This window comes from Ptychodera flava, chromosome 6 (assembly GCF_041260155.1).
Source record: "Ptychodera flava strain L36383 chromosome 6, AS_Pfla_20210202, whole genome shotgun sequence".
NCBI lineage: Eukaryota > Metazoa > Hemichordata > Enteropneusta > Ptychoderidae > Ptychodera > Ptychodera flava.
Window position 1 is genome coordinate 26352423 of NC_091933.1, and position 16622 is coordinate 26369044.

Sequence of the window (16622 nt, forward strand, 5' to 3'; positions counted from 1 at the left end):
GCATACAAAATAGTTGTTTGAGACATGCTTCAAAATTACAGTTTGAGTTTCAAGTAAACTTTTAGAATTTCAAGTGAATTTAAATATGCCAAACCATCAACATGGCGCTTTTCAATGATTTCTGTGGTCATCACGCATCAATCTGATTAAAACCAGATGTAATTATTGCGACGTTTCCAACTTTGTTTGTTCTTTGCCGTTTTTGTCCAGCTGACAGCCGAAACTATCACAGCTAAAACGAGAAAAGCAATGAGGTGGTTACGTCGCCGTCACTACATCACTTTTAATCAGATTGATCTCGCATGTACCAAACTGGCTCATGGGTGGAATATAGGCCCAGTCTTGTAGAAACGGCAAAAGCTGGCACATGCACGCGTGACGATATACTACGTTCAACAAAGTGTCGTCAGATTGAGAAAAAAATCAGTATTATTAACATTAAATTACTGATCAAAGTCTTTAATACAAGAGAGAATCCCCATCGTGAGGAGCATACGGATCTTGCTGTGTGGTGCCATGCATAGTTTTAACCAGCTGTTTGTCCGATTATTGATTCATGTAAATTCAAGTACAAGTTTATGGAGCTAAATTGTAAATCTTACGATTGATTTTTGAATTATCAATAGGTTGTTATCGTCATTACACTGTTATATTACGAAATGGGCGTGTCTGCCTTGATTGGTGCAGCCTTTATTCCTGTTTTTGGCGTTGTGCAATACAAGATTACAGATATTTTGGCAAGGCTTAAAAACCTCGTACTGGTAAGTAAATGCAGAATGAAAAGAAAAGGAATAATAAGTGATTAATCAACAGTAGCGTGATAACAAAGAATTCATACATATGAGGGCATACTCAATTTCCTTTTCTCTCATGGCAGTCTTTACATCAGCATTGATCGTGGGGAAATAGGGCTAATGAGGGAAAGTCAGATACACGCAGATAAATTTTGAGCTGACTTCAGGTAGTACTCGCGCCACGAAATTGAAAAAATTTAAGATTTTGCTCCATCTTTCCGTAAGGTAACTTTAACCCATTCTTTTCAAAATGAAGAATAAAAAGCAGGAATCATCCAGGAAAGTTTAGTGCTTGAGAAACAAACTACAAAAATATCTACCGACACTTGAAATTCATAATGGCCAGCATCCCTGTGTTAATTCAAAGAGGGACATAACATTTTTCGATATACACAAAAACAAGCCTGTGGAAAATGTATTTACTCCTTGGATTTCAAAATGAACCCACACTAGTGGTAGACTCAAAAAAGTATTGTAAAAGTTTGATAGTCCGAATATCTGTCCCCAAGGCGCATTTGACGTTAGACACACACTGATAGATATTCACAAAATCTTAAAATCCTATTATGTTTTCTGTTTCTTTAAGTGTGCGGACATATTACTTGCCGACAAAATAAACTTCCACCTGCTGCAATCGGAATGTCACATTTTGCTTGCAATAGACCACTTTGAATTTCAACATCGGAGAATTGGAGATAATTTGTAAATATTTGACTGGTGACGCCTGAATTATATACGTGCTTACGAAAGTGAATAGGCTAAATTTTTCATGTAGTGACGCGTAAACAAAGGTCAAAGATGTTTCTTTTCAGGGTGAAAATTTCATTGCTTGCATAATGGCCAAGCTGAATTAGAGAACGTGTGACTAAGTTCATTTTTTCATCGGAATACATGAACAGAAAGATAGCAGGTCTCTTTTACCGTCCGAATACGTCGACATGTATGCAATCAAGACCATCGTTAAAGGACTGCTGTCCCTCGGTCATATGCTGAAGCGACCATAATATCGATTTGCTCTTCATATCTCGACAGAAAACTTCGGACACAAGGTTGAAGAAAATCAACGAGCTACTACAGGGAATGAAGCTACTGAATTATGCGGTTGGGAAGAAATGTTCTGCTCCTCTGTTGAAAAAGTCAGGGAGCAACAAGTCAAGTTGATGATGAAATCGGGAGCTTATATGATTGTGGGTTGTAAGTATGCAATCTATTGTCATGTACAAAATCTGGTTCTGTTTTTGACTTAGTGCGATGACATGTCGGTGTCGACGATTCAAACATTCCATTTGTTTTATTAAGCACTTTGTGTGGTGATCGTTCCTTCGGTTTGTTTAATGATTCCTTGGTTCAAGCGGAGATTATTTATATTTGAATAGGCACGTGGAGGATAAACCTTGCTTGGGAACGTTTCCAATGTCAGTACACATGGAAGATAGAAGGAATGGCAAGTTTTTATTCAAAACGAAGACGGGAGACTAATTTCAGGAAAACTTTTAAAATATTGTAGTTGAAGTTCTTCCGAAAAGAGGCAGGCAAGTTCAGATATATAGTCTCCCTTACACAAAAATCAAATGGTCCCACACCACGGAGTAATCAGATTCACCGTCAGTTAGCGTTTTATCTATCACGCCGTTCGGTTAAAAATAACCAACTATAATATTAGTAGTAAAGCACGACCAAACTGTTAAGACCGAAATTCTTCTTACAGTGTCTACGGCAAAGACGTTAACCGCTATCGTGACGCTAATCGTAAGTTCCGACATACTGATTACGTGTGACTTTCATGAACATTTTTTCGGCGTTCATTTGAGCTCAGAGTGTTTTATCACGTAGTGAACTAGAGGAAAAGAGAAAAAAGACGTCGAATCTGTATAGCGATGGTTTTTATAAAAAAGTATAACAGATTTTACCGCATGATTGTATTGTGCACGATGTTTCAAGCTCTACCCCTGATAAATTTATTATAGATTTGTTTGTGGCCAAGAAATGTTAAGTTTGAAGTTTTATATGTTCCTGTTCTGACAGTGTATGAACGAAATAACCAGTTGCTTTATTTGTTTCTTGCTTTTCGCTTATTTTCATCTTTTTCTGTTCTTGTGTCGCTGTGCTTTTATCTCTTTCCTGGTCTGCATCATGATGTCTACATTCATTGCGTCATTTGACTGTCTTCTCGATCCGGAAACCTCGCTTTCGCTGTGGCCTCTGCTAATCATGAAAGTCGTTTGTTTCGTACTCGCTGTTAAACCCGGATCCGTTGACGCCCGAGTTAGCTTTTGTTGCGCTTGCATTCTTCGCTCAACTGACGGTACCAATCTTAGTGTTTGCACGGAGTCTTCGCTTTACTGCCGAAGCCATACCTTCCATGAGACGGATACAAACGTTCTGCGAAGCACATGAAATAGGAAAGGCTGTGAACGGACTTCCACCGATGACGAGAGGCTTTGAAGATGTCGACATCGATGAACAGATAGTCGAGGACTGTGATGACGCAGTTGATAGCAACCAGGGCACGGTATCGTTTTGTTTGTTTTTATGTTTATGTGTTTGTTTGATCCATTCATAAATCATGAAATCACTTGAATACTTTTGTGATAAATGCCAAAATTAGCAAACGCCGTAATTCCTTATTGTAGGGAACTAGTCGACACATTTTCAAACCGAAAAGGTGCGTTATATCCGTTACTTGACATTAAGTCATATCTGAAAATATCTCATTGGTAGGTACTTGATTCACCTGAGGTATCTGGGACATATGGCCACAATCGCAGTAAAAGAAACATTTCGGCCTCGAAGACAGCTGGACAATCTGACTCAACTTCTTTACTCAAGAGTGATCACCACAGTGCGTATGGTACCTTTGAACCCGGATCCTCAGTCATTGAAACAACACTCGAAGAAAGCGATGTCCCTGAAGATATTGCGCTGCAGGTAACTGTCGGCCAATTGGGTGCCGGGCCAAATGCCCTGATGTAACGAATTGTGTGTATTTGCAATTGATTTGCGCAATGTCGCTGCGTCATCCACATCATCATGTCAACGCAATATTTCCAGTGCTGTGAATTCACAAGTTCACCAATTAATTAAACTTCATAAAATCAACTATGACAGTTACTGAATTCTGCGCAGCATTGCCAGCATTCCTTACATACCCATAGGTGCGCATTTCCAAGAACTGAAATGTTTAATATTGAATAGAATACTTATCAAGCAAAATACCGCCTACAATGTGCAGAGGCTCTTAAGGTTTCATCTGATCGACTGCAAATAACCCAAAATGCGTAGATATAATACATAAGTCATGAAAATGGCATGTCGTGAAGACTACCAGTCTTCCTAGTGTGATTATGTGTAAAAACGAGGATTCTTCTCACTGCGCTATTGACAGATAACCGACGGGACTTTCTCATGGAATCCAGACGGCTCAACAAATGTGTTGAACAATATCAATATCCAGATTCCCGTCGGTGAGTCTAATATTTTGTACAGCCAAAATAAAATTCGCTTCATGGACAGATATTCTGACTCACATATTTTTACAATCCTTTCCCATTATGCTTCAAGCTTTTGGAGTAAATGAACTTTTCACCACCACTTTTTTGTTTTTGTGAAAATTGAAAATTTTCATTATCCCTCAGATTAACGTATGGATAACGACCTTTTTGAATCCGCAAGATCAGTCAATATTAGGGAATGTTGTTCCCATCAAAGTTTGCAAGGTTACCCTAGCATTTTATCTTTGATTTTGAAAGAGAATGACTTAAAGTTTTCTTGAACAAAATTTGAGCCTTACAGTTTCGATGAACGTTTAACCTTAAGGAGGAGAATCGATGACACTGACATGTCATATTCTAAATTTTGGGGCGATTCGCTTCATTTCTCATTATCATCATTAAACCAGGGTCTCTTCTAATGGTAGTTGGGCTGGTTGGCAGCGGCAAGTCCTCCTTACTGTCCGCCATTTTGGGAGAAATGACCACTACATCTGGTATGGTCCAGTTCAACAGGTGAGCACGGCGATTTGGAAAGCTAGTCATATTACTGCGATCAGATTCGTCAGTTCAAGGAAGCAATATTTGACAATGATTTCGATTTTTCCACATTGTATACCACAATACCACATGATAATTGAAAGAACGCTTGAAAAACATCATCAACCAAGCATTTTTCTACAAAACGGTTCACGCCGTTACAAATATGTGGTATTAGGGTATAATTCTACATATTTTGTTAAAAATACAACTAATGCTAAAGTGTTTTATACCGAGAAAGACATTATCAGTATGCTTGATTTCCTCATTGACAACATATTTGTTGAATTTGGAGGACACATTTTCCAACAGTGTATAGGAATTCCCATGGGCACTAACTGTGCTCCCTTACTTGCCGACTTATTTCTGTTCTCATACGAGGCAGAATTTATCCAGAACCTTATCAGCAGAAAAAGGTCTCTGTAGCTCGTACTTTCAACCTAACATTTAGATACATAGACGATGTTATTTCATTGAATAACTCTGAATTCAGTAAATATCTCGCTATGATTTATCCTCCAGAATTGGAGATTAAAGAAACTACAGAAACGGCCTCTTCTGCTTCATATCTGGACATTTTACTTGAATTTGACTCCAATGGTCACCTTTCTACTAGGCTATATGACAAGAGAGATGATTTCAACTTTAGTATAATTAATTTTCCACACCTCATCAGTAATATTCCACTCTCACCTGCTTATGGGGTATACATTTCCCAGCTTATACGATATGCAAGAGCATGCAGTTCATATGGTGATTTTGTAGAGAGACATGGCCATCTCTCTTTCAAACTGTTAAATCAAGGTTACACCAGAGCAAGACTTGTCTCTACATTCAAACGCTTTTTTGGCAGGTATCGCAAGCTGGTTGATAAATACAATATCTCTCTTCGACAAATGATCACTGATGGCATCGGTGACATTGGGCCTTAGTTAGTGACCACTACCTATCTGACTTACAGATTGATATATGGCGGGTGCCACATGTGGGGCAGGATGCGCTTACTATTTTCGAAACACCTGACATCACTTCTTGGTCTTTTGGCCAGAGGTCCATATATCTTTCTTTCATGAATTTGACTTTGTTTGTACTGTCTATTTACTGTCTGTTCTGTGCTGTTTTGTGTCTATGTTTACAACTATTGTCTTACAAATTTTGACCTAGTGTTATTGGATTATGGATTGGTATGATTGCGATTATTTTGTCACGAAGTGACCGAAGTAGTTTCTGCTAATTATATCGATATTTCTGCAGTGTTACAGATAAACGAAGCTTGTGTTGGATATCGCCACAAACTATCAGCAAACTATAACTTCTATGGACATGTCACAGGATAAGTGTAATTAACCTTCCTAAATGGACAAGAGGCAGTTCAACGAAAATCAAAGTCTAATTTTACTTTGCAGAAAGAAAAACTCGGTTTCCTATGTTCCACAGAAACCATGGATACAAAATGCCACGTTAAGAGACAACATCCTGTTTGGAGAAATGTTTAACCAGAAAAGGTAAATGTCTCATCTTAGATTTCATGAAAGAGCGAGTCTTGCAGTCAAGCTTTCGAGTGACAGGTCAGCTGAGTGTTACATGGTAAAGTTAGAATCAAACTTTCACAAAAGTATTTTTTCCGAACGTCGATCCCCGCGTAGAAAAAGTCGATGAACACTCTGTTAGGGTGTGGTATATGACAACATTTTATTAGCAATTGTAGACCGCGCTTCGAAATATGACGGAGCTGCACATATTGCCATGTCATGAAAACAATAATGAATATCTGGTCGTTTTTCCTGTATCAGATACTCCGCAGTCATCGCAGCATGCGCATTACAACCAGATATTGACATTCTACCAGCTGGGGATATGACTGAGATTGGCGAGAGAGGTATCAACCTCAGTGGAGGACAGAAACAACGAGTCAGCATGGCCAGAGCTATGTACAGGAAGACAGATACTCTACTCTTGGTAATTTATATACTATGCTTTACTGTGATTGCCATGGAAACCTCCTTCAAAACCAGGGAAGGAAGTCTCAAGGAGTTATGGTCCATTTGCTCGCTTCGACAGGTCAACGGAAGTTGCAGTTAATGATATTCGTTTTATGAAAATGGCATGAATCAGATAATTTTTCGGAAAAAAAAACTAAATTGAAGATTCAGAACATTTTGACATTTGACATTTTGAATTTTTCTGTGGCAATTGGTTAGGGAAGGATTTGACCATCTGCCATCTGATGTGTACGATAAAGACCAACTGACAAAGTATTTCTAATTCTTGTTTTATCCTAGGACGATCCCCTTTCGGCTCTGGATGTTCACGTTGGTTCACATCTCGTTGAACACGGGATTGTAGACATGCTTGTAAGAGAAGGTAGAACGGTGATCCTAGTTACACACCAACTGCAATATTTACACTTGGCAAACAAGGTAATGTTATGTTGTAACACTTGTCGGACAATTGAAATTGACTTTACAGATGGCCTTTACGACGGTTTAAGAAAACTGGGCGAGTTGGTCTTTCATTGTAGATTTGTGGGTTCTGTTAGAGATAATATTGATACATTGCTCCACGTGCAATTGATTTTGAAAATTGCTTTTAGTTAGCATGAAAAATCTTCAGTACAGTAATGGATCACGCCCCTGAATTCACTCATCTAAATATACCACCATAGCAGGTGTTGACAAGTTCGTCACGAGAAATACAGTTCATGTGTAATGCTGTAATTCCTTTCTTTTACACCAATAGCCGTGTCATGTTCAACTTTTTTTTTCAAAATCAAAACTTTTGAACTGTATTTCTAAGATAGTCTTTGTAAAAATAATCTGTAAAATTTACTGAGTTCGGTTTATTTTAATTATAGAAAACTTGACTGCTTGCTACAGAAGCTTCATGGAGTGTCTGAATCAATGAGAACACCATTACACTTCTGTTGTACCACTGTGTACTGCCTCTCAAATGACTAATACTGTCAGTGCTATGCAAGACAAGATTCGCATTTTTTAAAAGAAACCACTCTCTGTTTCTAACCTAACACAGGTAGTTCTGATGGATGACGGGAAGGTTGGTAAAGAGGGTAATCTTAAAGAAATACAACTACACGACCCGGATCTGTTCGCAGCTTGGCAAGAAACATTGCGTGTACTTTCAGAGTCTGATAGGGACAGCGAATCAGAGGATGAACGTGTTCTCAGTGCAGAAGATGAGAGGCTTGAACTCCGACAACGTGTCTCCAGCAAAGAAACTCAAGAAAAACTATCTGTAAATGGTAACATGCTAACATTCAATACCGGTCAAAACATACCTTTTGATTCACAAACACTTCACAAAGTATGGATGAAAAAAACATCGACTGCTATTCATGTGATTTTCTGGTTTTTCATTTCCAATTATAAATTAGGGCTAGCCCTTCTTGTCTCCGAAATTGCTATTACAGTATACAGGAGTTCCATGCATTCCATGTTTTCTGTCCCAAATTCAGAGTGATAGGGCGACTTTAAACCAGGTTAGACTCGTAAATAATCAAAAGGAAGCAATACAAGACATTCACATATGAAGTAAGAAGCTGTGATTTCATTCTCGTCTATCTTGTTTCTGAACTCCATTCCTACCGACATTGATAATTCTTCATCTAAATGTCGCAATTTTCTTTCAGGTTCCGTTGGTGCACTGATTGAAAAAGAGGAGAGACTGGCAGGTTCAGTGTCGTGGAGAGTTTACAGGACATATGCCAAGGCTGTGAAATATCCACTCGTAGTCTTCATTTTCGCACTTCTTGTTACCCAGGTTTCGTTTTATGCCGCTTCGAATTTCTGGCTCTCGAACTGGTCAGAAGCCGGTGTTGAAATAGGAAATAAAACCCAGGTATGAGACTGAGGTAGAATTGTGTAGCATGCCTCAGTGATACAATCAGAAATAACAGTAAATATTTAGGTAGTAAATAAGAAAGCGAAGGAACCCAAGATCAACAAACGTTCACAGCAGATCGTGGCATAACTGATAAATCATAGGTGGAGAAGATAAGCGGGCGTGAAAGATTACTATGAAAATATTGAACCCCGCTGCTTTTGCAAGTGTTAGCCAAATTAAGAGGGGACATTTGGGGGACGTATGCATGATCTTCCCTCTATGAACCAAATATGCTAAATCATGGAACTCGGGAAAAAATCCATGTCCTCATTGTAACCAAGCCTTCTCAAGATACAATAGTGCGTCCCTTTAACTAGAAATACTTTTATTGACCTCTACCTCTGTGTAAATCGTTATGAAGACGAGGCGATCATTTCTTTGAAAAGAACGAGTAAGTCTTTCTACTCGAGTAGTCTAGAGCAATTTTGATCGTTGTAATTGCATTCAACAAGCCCATGTTACACCGTGACGATTTTAACTCACGGTGAGGATATTACAACCATCGTCATCCATATACGTGAACATCAGTGAAATCGATATTTGTCAATGCTCTGCATTCCATCACACTGTGTAATAAATAAAAAGGGTTACACTTTCCGTGAACTCTGGGGCTAATAAAAAATTAAATCTTTTATGTACGATATGTAGTATTTGATATGGATACACTGTACATATATTGTGCAATCTGTTGTGAGACCAAGGGATTGCCCATTAGGTACCATTAGGTCCTAAAATATTATACCAATGAGGTTGGAAGATTCAGGCTTACCAGCAAATAGTCGTCTTCAATGTATTACCCCAGCTGAATGTAGCAGTCCCCATGCTTCCACCAGACACTTCTAGGGCTAAACCTTTTTTTAATAATTATCCTTGAAAGAAACAATATACCGTTATCTCTGATCGTACTAAAATATTTGTGATTATTCATGAAAACATATTTCAAAACCATCGAGTTCTATGCTCCTTTATCAAAACGTTTCAAAATTAGGATTTCATAATATAAATAAGTGACTACACTCTTTCACAGGGCGAACTCGACGAAGAGTCACGCTACTATCGCATCGGCTACACTGCCTTAACTCTATCTTTCGCTGGCTTTGTGGTCGCTCTATACGCTGCCGAGATCATGTTTTCCATATTGGCTGCAAAACGTATCCATCTTGCTCTGTTACGCAGCATAATCCACGCACCAATGAGGTTCTTCGATACAACTCCAATAGGTCGAATCTTGAACCGCTTCTCCTATGACACAGAGGTCATTGATCAGGTAAGAGTGCTGTTCGCCATGCAACGTCACGATTTCGAAGTTTCAGAATGATCTGTGGAAGAAAATACTTCTGAACTTCGACTTCCTCGGTGCAACTGTCGCTTCTGAGAAAATTGCTCCATAACGTACGGACATAAATTTATAGGCATAATCAGTCTACAGTTTATTATTCAGGAAATAAAAAATGAAGTACATGGCTTTTAGCCTACTACAAACGAACATGTCATCTATTTACGTAGGATTCGAAACAAAAAGTTTTTTTACATAATTTACCTCATGTGCATTTACTTGCCTTGTGTACAGCCGAGTGTGTTTCTTATAAATTCGTCAATGTAGCTTGTATCCAGAACAACTGTACTTATCTGGCACGTAAAAGTAAAATTCTACACCAAGGAACCACCAACATGTTACAAGGAATCCCAATATCATCAAGTATCACCGGAAAATTGTCTTGACCATTTAAACAAAGACAAGTTCTACGGTATTGTTTAAAATATAAAGTCTATACGATCACTTAGAGTGTTTTCACAATTTCAGGGTTTTTTCCAAATCAGGCTTACATGTTGGATGCCAAATACATATTGACGGTCATGTTCGAGATGCAGTTTATAAAAGTACCATTCAAAACAATTCGATGCTTCTTCCAAAACACATTTTTTCAGTTTTAGCAAATATTTGTGTTTCAGAAACTGTGGTTCGCTATCATGAACGTTCTCGATGTTGCAGCGTCATCTCTGGCCGGTTTGGTTGTTAACGCCATCGTCACACCTGTGTTTATAGCTGCAGTGGCACCCCTGTCTGTAGTATACTTTCTGATCCAAAAATACTACCTTGCTACGTCCAGGTGAGTTGGTAGGAAGTCCCTGCAGTCGGTTTGTCCAAAAAGAACTGCTTTTAAACTGTTTTGTCAAATGTGGTATATGAACAGAGATTAGGACATGAATTTCTTTAGCATATTTCATCAAAAGACTCAACAACAGATGATGATGATGATGATGATGATGATGATGATGATGATGATGATGATGATTGATTTTTATTTATTAATCTTGATAACTCCGTAGGTTTCGAAAAACCTATTCATAAATATCATTCTATACGGCTTTTCTTTTCTGCTGGGAGTGTACGTACATTTGTAGTCAGGGTGGTTTTGCTTATAAGACTCTCAATTTACTGTTTGTTCGTAATGTTTTGCATACGGTATATTTTATTAGAGAGCTTCAGCGTTTGGATAATATCACAAGATCGCCCATCTTCGCCCATTTCACGGAGACGTTAGGGGGACTTCCGATCATCAGAGCTTATAGGTATGCTGACTATGTCCGGTCGAGGTGGCCATTCCTACTGTAACTTATGTATCGGAGGGAAAGTAATGAAACGTTCCGCCATCGTTTGAATTTACCAGAAGGCCACAGAACGGACAATATATAGCATGAATGAGATGGGACTAACAGGTTTCCTCTTGTTAATTTATTGTATAAAATTGCTTGGCACCAAATGAACCACATATTTGCTCCATATCAGACCTCTGAGGACAAGTTATTGTTTTGGTACCCAGAAAACAAAATGCAGCAGCTGGTCTACACTTTATACGCAACGCATTTACCGGCAACAAGTAACTGCTCTGTTGAAAAGAGCTTTTTAAGGCTAGCAATGCTAGTCTCGATGGACGCCCTAGATATTAAGAAATATCACCTACCTCTTTTTAGTCCTATCGCGTATCGCAGGTTTCCATCGAGACGAGTAAGATGCGATACCGTCTTTTATGCTTTAATCGAAATTCTCACTTGAGGCCTTTTGACAACTGTATATTGTTATTATTCAGAGACGAGCAGCGCTTTCGGAAACGGATACTACAAACCATCGACAGCAATGCTACAGCACGACTCTATTTCCTCGGTACTTACCACTGGTCGGCTATTCGTCTGGTAAGTGTCAGAAACAGCTCTTTATGTCTTTGACAAATTTCCATGCTTGGTAAGGGACCGTTCAGTTTTTACGGCCGGGGGCCGGCAAAATCCAGGGTGGGTCATCGTAAATTTGGAATCCGCAAAGGGGGGTCATCGCTTTTTCACTGGTAGGAAAGGCGAGGTCACCACATTTTCAAAAACATAATACCAACAATAAAGTTCACTTTATGCCATGGCCATGATCGACCCTCTTTACCGGGGGCCGCCTTCAGCGGCCCACTACAATAAATATACATTATGTATTACCCATGACCCTCTTAACGGGCAGACGCCTTGGCGGCCCACTCCAATTAAGTTTACTTCATGCAATGGCCATGATCGACCCTCTCTACTGGCGGGCCGGCGGCGGCGGCCCACTACAATAAATTGACTTTATGTAATACCCCACGGCAATCTTACCGTAACATTCCCAATTGAAGCCGCAACTTGTATTAGAAACATTTTTGAGGGACCCCTGGGATCACGCACTGAATAATGGTAATGGCCGCGCGCCTTCAGCGGCCCTGTCCAGTACTTCCAGTAAAGTCTACTTTATGCAATAGCCATGATCGACCCTCTTTACCGGCGTGCCACCTTTGGTGGCCCACTAGAATCAAGTTGACTTTACGTAATGGCCCATGACCCTCTTACCCGGAGGGTGGCCTTTGGCGAACCACTCCAATAAAGTTTACTTTATACAATGGCCATGGACATGAGTTGTCTATGGAAATGAAGTTAAAAATTGCCTTACAGTCGTCCTAATTAACAGACGTTTCAATGGATGTGGCTGAGAAGTTTGTGCACTGGCATCTCTGCTACACGAATAAAGTGCGCCTCGTACCGGAGTTCAAATCCAAACCATGCAGGTAAATTTGACATATGGGTTTTGGTTATTTTTCAGCGGGGTCATCAATTTTTTTCGTCTGACAAAGGGGGGGTCATCTTTTTTTCACAAAAAATGCAGGGGGCTCTATATTTTTTTTGAACACCGGCGACAAGATTTTGCCACCCCCCCCCCCAGGCCGTAAAAACTGAACGCTCCCTAAGTAGTCACATACGCCTACAAAACTTTTGTCATTTAAAAGATCCACCTTTATTTGATAATCGTCGACGACACGAACTCTTCACTGTAAAAGAGGATTATAGTTTAAACTTTTAGATTTCATGCTGACAGTCTCTCTGGATGCGACAACCAACTGGTGCGGGAACCTTAAGTACGCTTACCAACCACAATCTGACTTCAACGAGCGAAAAATTAGAGTGTTTCGTATTTTAGAGACCCGAACAGCAATTTCAGCTCTTTTTAGCCTTAGATTATAAGTGTCTTATAGAAGTAGTCACTTTTCGAACACTTTCACTTATTTTTCTTCACATGCGCTTTTAAGCACATGCGATTCTGAAAATGGTTCCGACTGGAAGAACTCTCAAGAATTACCGACAACCTTTGAACCGTTTGTCGCTCGACACAGCAATTCATGCCCATCGTCAAAATATATCATTTTGATTTTAAGAAAACAGATAAGAATTGACACCCAGTAGAAATACGCACGAAACGGAAATTCAAGCAGGAAGGACTAACTTGCTCGGGGCATATAAAAACTTACTAGAGATTAAAGTGACATCCTTTCCCCGCTAAATGTATCGCTATCTAACAGTCATAACTCCTTATCCTGCGGCATCAAAAGGTTTATAACGACTTTGACTACATCGCATAATAAGTGTGTATCAACGATCGCTAAGTCTATTATTTTGCGTTGGCAGGATCTTGTCTCATCTGTGGTGATTTTAATTTCTGGATTAGGATCATTAATCAGCTGTGTACAAGGACTGATTCAACCAAGCTGGGTTGGATTGGCACTCAACTATGCGTTGGTGGTAAGAACATCCTGAACGTTTACTTTATTTGCATAATTTCATGGCCCAGCTGCTCGACAACAATCTTATTTGAACAAGCCAACCAAATGAATTCTTGTAAACTTTTCAACATGCATTGGATGATCATCACTCAATTGTATCCAGGGTATTGTATATTATGTTACAGCTTTGTCAATACCAGTGAATTTTGTGATGGCATCCCCAAAGATTATACTTACCATGTACCCGATTGTCGAGTATATGGCCCCAGATTTCCATCATCTACAGTTTCCAAATCATTGCAAAAACTCTAAGAAACAGCAATAATGTACCCCTCCTGATCCAAGGTGGACCCAAAACATGTTGCACTCAATAAGTTACTCTTCTCTGCCTCGTACATAATGTTGTGAAAAGTTTCCTTTCGTCCACCATGGTCTAGGAAGAGGGTACAGTTCTGGTATGGCGCGTAATGCATGCCAAAATTAACATCCGTTTTCTTACACCACTGACCGAATTTTTCCACTAGTCATCCACATTCGGCTTGCCGATTTCTGAACCCACTCACTGAATTATTCAAGTGGTTAGCGATTTCTGAACCCACTTACTGCATCCTTCACGTGGTCAGCGATTTCTGAACCCACTCACTTACATTCAAGTGGTTAGCGATTTCTGAACCCACTCGCTGAATTCTTCATGTGGTCAGCGATTTCTGAACCCACTCACTGAATTCTTCATGTGGTCAGCGTTTTCTGAACCCACTCACTGAATTCTTCATGTGGTCAGCGTTTTCTGAACCCACTCACTGAATCCTTCAACTGGTTAGCGATTTCTGAACCCACTCACTGACATTCAAGTGGTTAGCGATTTCTGAACCCACTGACCGAATCCTTCAAGTGGTCAGCGATTGCTGAACCAACTCACCGAATCCTTTGACTACTTGCCTACATTCCGCTAGGCACCCCAGCAGACTTGATATTTTTTTCTATCATAATCCGGTCACTCAAAAAGAGACCCGTCAAATTCACTCACGGATTCTTAAGGTGGCTGACCATTACGCTAGGGGGTCTTTATCAAAGCTTGTAAGATGTGACCCGGAAATGAATCTAATAGATACTGAATCGCATGGTTCGCATGCCCAGCCCGCCTCACAAAACGTGTACAATGAACAGTAAAAGGAGTGAAAAATGACTTCTTGTCCGGACCAGAAGTCAGGCTTTCTTGACACACAAGACGAAACGTAATGACACCACCGTCAATCTACCCAAGCACAGTCCCTCTATGGATACTGTGACGCAAGTTTTGTTTTACTGTGGCGTCCATAGAAACCTATGCTCTTCGAAAAGGTCTGGTCAATCGAAACTGGAGACTCAGCCAAAGACGCGCAAAAGTTCGGCGAAATACTGGAAAGATATAAATATGTAGGTGTTTACAGATTTTCCGACTATAATGAGCCGTGCAAACAAACGTCTTGAACAGCTAAAGTAACGATGGATGGAGGCAGTCGATTGTAAGCTTCATGCAAGGCATTGCACGTTGTGACCGACGGTACGGAGATCAAGTTTGCTGAATGAATTGAGAGAGAAAAACATATATAAATAAAAATTCAATATTTCACCATCGTAATCATTGAACTAGTCGTTTCTTCCATTATGCAGTATTATGAAAATTTCGTTGAAAATAAATGACGGGACTGCTTCTGCTCTGTCTACTCAAACGAAGTTTGGTGTAGGCCTACGGCCGGCGGGCTACGCTGTATGTACAGGATAGGCAATACATGTACAGCCCATCAACTTCGCATATCGTTGCCGTAATTGAAAATGCATAGAAAGGAACAAATTATATCTTGAATACAGTATAAAAGTCTTACTTAGTAAATTTAAAAGTATTTCCAAATAATATCAAACGTAACGGGTATCTAATCCTCATAAGGACTACCGTAGCAGTGTTGTCCCTATATTTAAAAGTAGCTCGGTAATTTAAGAAAGTAGACGGGTGGACTGCGAGGGAGCGAAGCGACCGAGGGGCGAGTGAGCGTAGCGAACGAGGGGGGGGGGGAGCGCGAGAGGGGGGTGTCCCCCCTCTCGCAAGGCGAAAAATGAAATTTTGGAGTGGAAATGGTGTTCTCTGGTGGCATCTGAGGTGACATTTAGCTGAGACTGAAACAGTACTTTTGTTGTGTGTCTTAGACGTGGCTCACATACAACAAAACAAACAAACATGATTTTGTTTTGTTTGTATTATTTATGACACACTTATGGTTTTATTTGCAGTGAAGATATAACATTTAATCTTCAATCACCCGCTGTCTGCTCATTTCATTGCTCATTTCCCATTCTTCATTACCACATAGTAGTTTCCCCAAAACCATCAAACTCATTCTATTCTAATCAAAACACACTCGCTTTTGTTAAGAAAAACATCGGTAAGATAATTCACTGTAACAGTGTTCGCATTTACGAAAACAAAAATGCGTATATAGAAAACTCATAACAATGAAAAAATGCGTAGAGAGTCGATCTAATGCGTAATAATATTACGCATTGGATTGAGTCTCTACGCATTTTTTTCATTGTTATGAGTTTTCTATACGCAAACGATAATAGTAAAATGTTTGCGAAAGCACTCTCCGCGACTGAGCTTAGGCGACAACCAGACGAGATGAGTGCCCACTTATAACATTAAATTTGTTGCAACATTTCTGTCAATCACTCATTTTGTGTGGAAAGTTTCGGATTCTCTGAGTGTAGTCTGAAAATCGGCATCTAATCGTCGAGTCAGAGGCACGTTACCATGTCAGCTGTGCCTATGAACTTACTACGTTGCTAATTTT

General features: G+C 39.7%; 1 protein-coding gene across 1 annotated transcript; it reads left to right on the top strand.

Annotated features, from left to right (window-relative positions):
* Positions 1-2811: 2811 nt before the first annotated feature.
* Positions 2812-13828, top strand: LOC139134412 (ATP-binding cassette sub-family C member 9-like). The gene is made up of 14 exons (XM_070701274.1): positions 2812-3306; positions 3516-3722; positions 4180-4258; positions 4693-4798; positions 6229-6327; positions 6616-6781; positions 7105-7242; positions 7853-8081; positions 8469-8677; positions 9750-9989; positions 10676-10833; positions 11204-11296; positions 11815-11917; positions 13700-13828. Exons 1-14 carry the CDS (start codon positions 3157-3159, stop codon positions 13826-13828), a joined length of 2106 nt encoding a protein of 701 aa, XP_070557375.1. The 5' UTR covers positions 2812-3156.
* The last annotated feature ends 2794 nt before the right edge of the window (positions 13829-16622 follow it).

Excerpts from the sequence above, each read along its gene's own strand:
- LOC139134412 (XM_070701274.1), top strand. The coding sequence starts at position 3,157 with ATGAGACGGATACAAACGTTCTGCGAAGCACATGAAATAGGAAAGGCT. Across the intron at positions 6,328-6,615 it reads GAAATGTTTAACCAGAAAAG|ATACTCCGCAGTCATCGCAG; the intron begins GTAAATGTCTCA and ends TTCCTGTATCAG. Across the intron at positions 11,918-13,699 it reads ACTGGTCGGCTATTCGTCTG|GATCTTGTCTCATCTGTGGT; the intron begins GTAAGTGTCAGA and ends TTGCGTTGGCAG.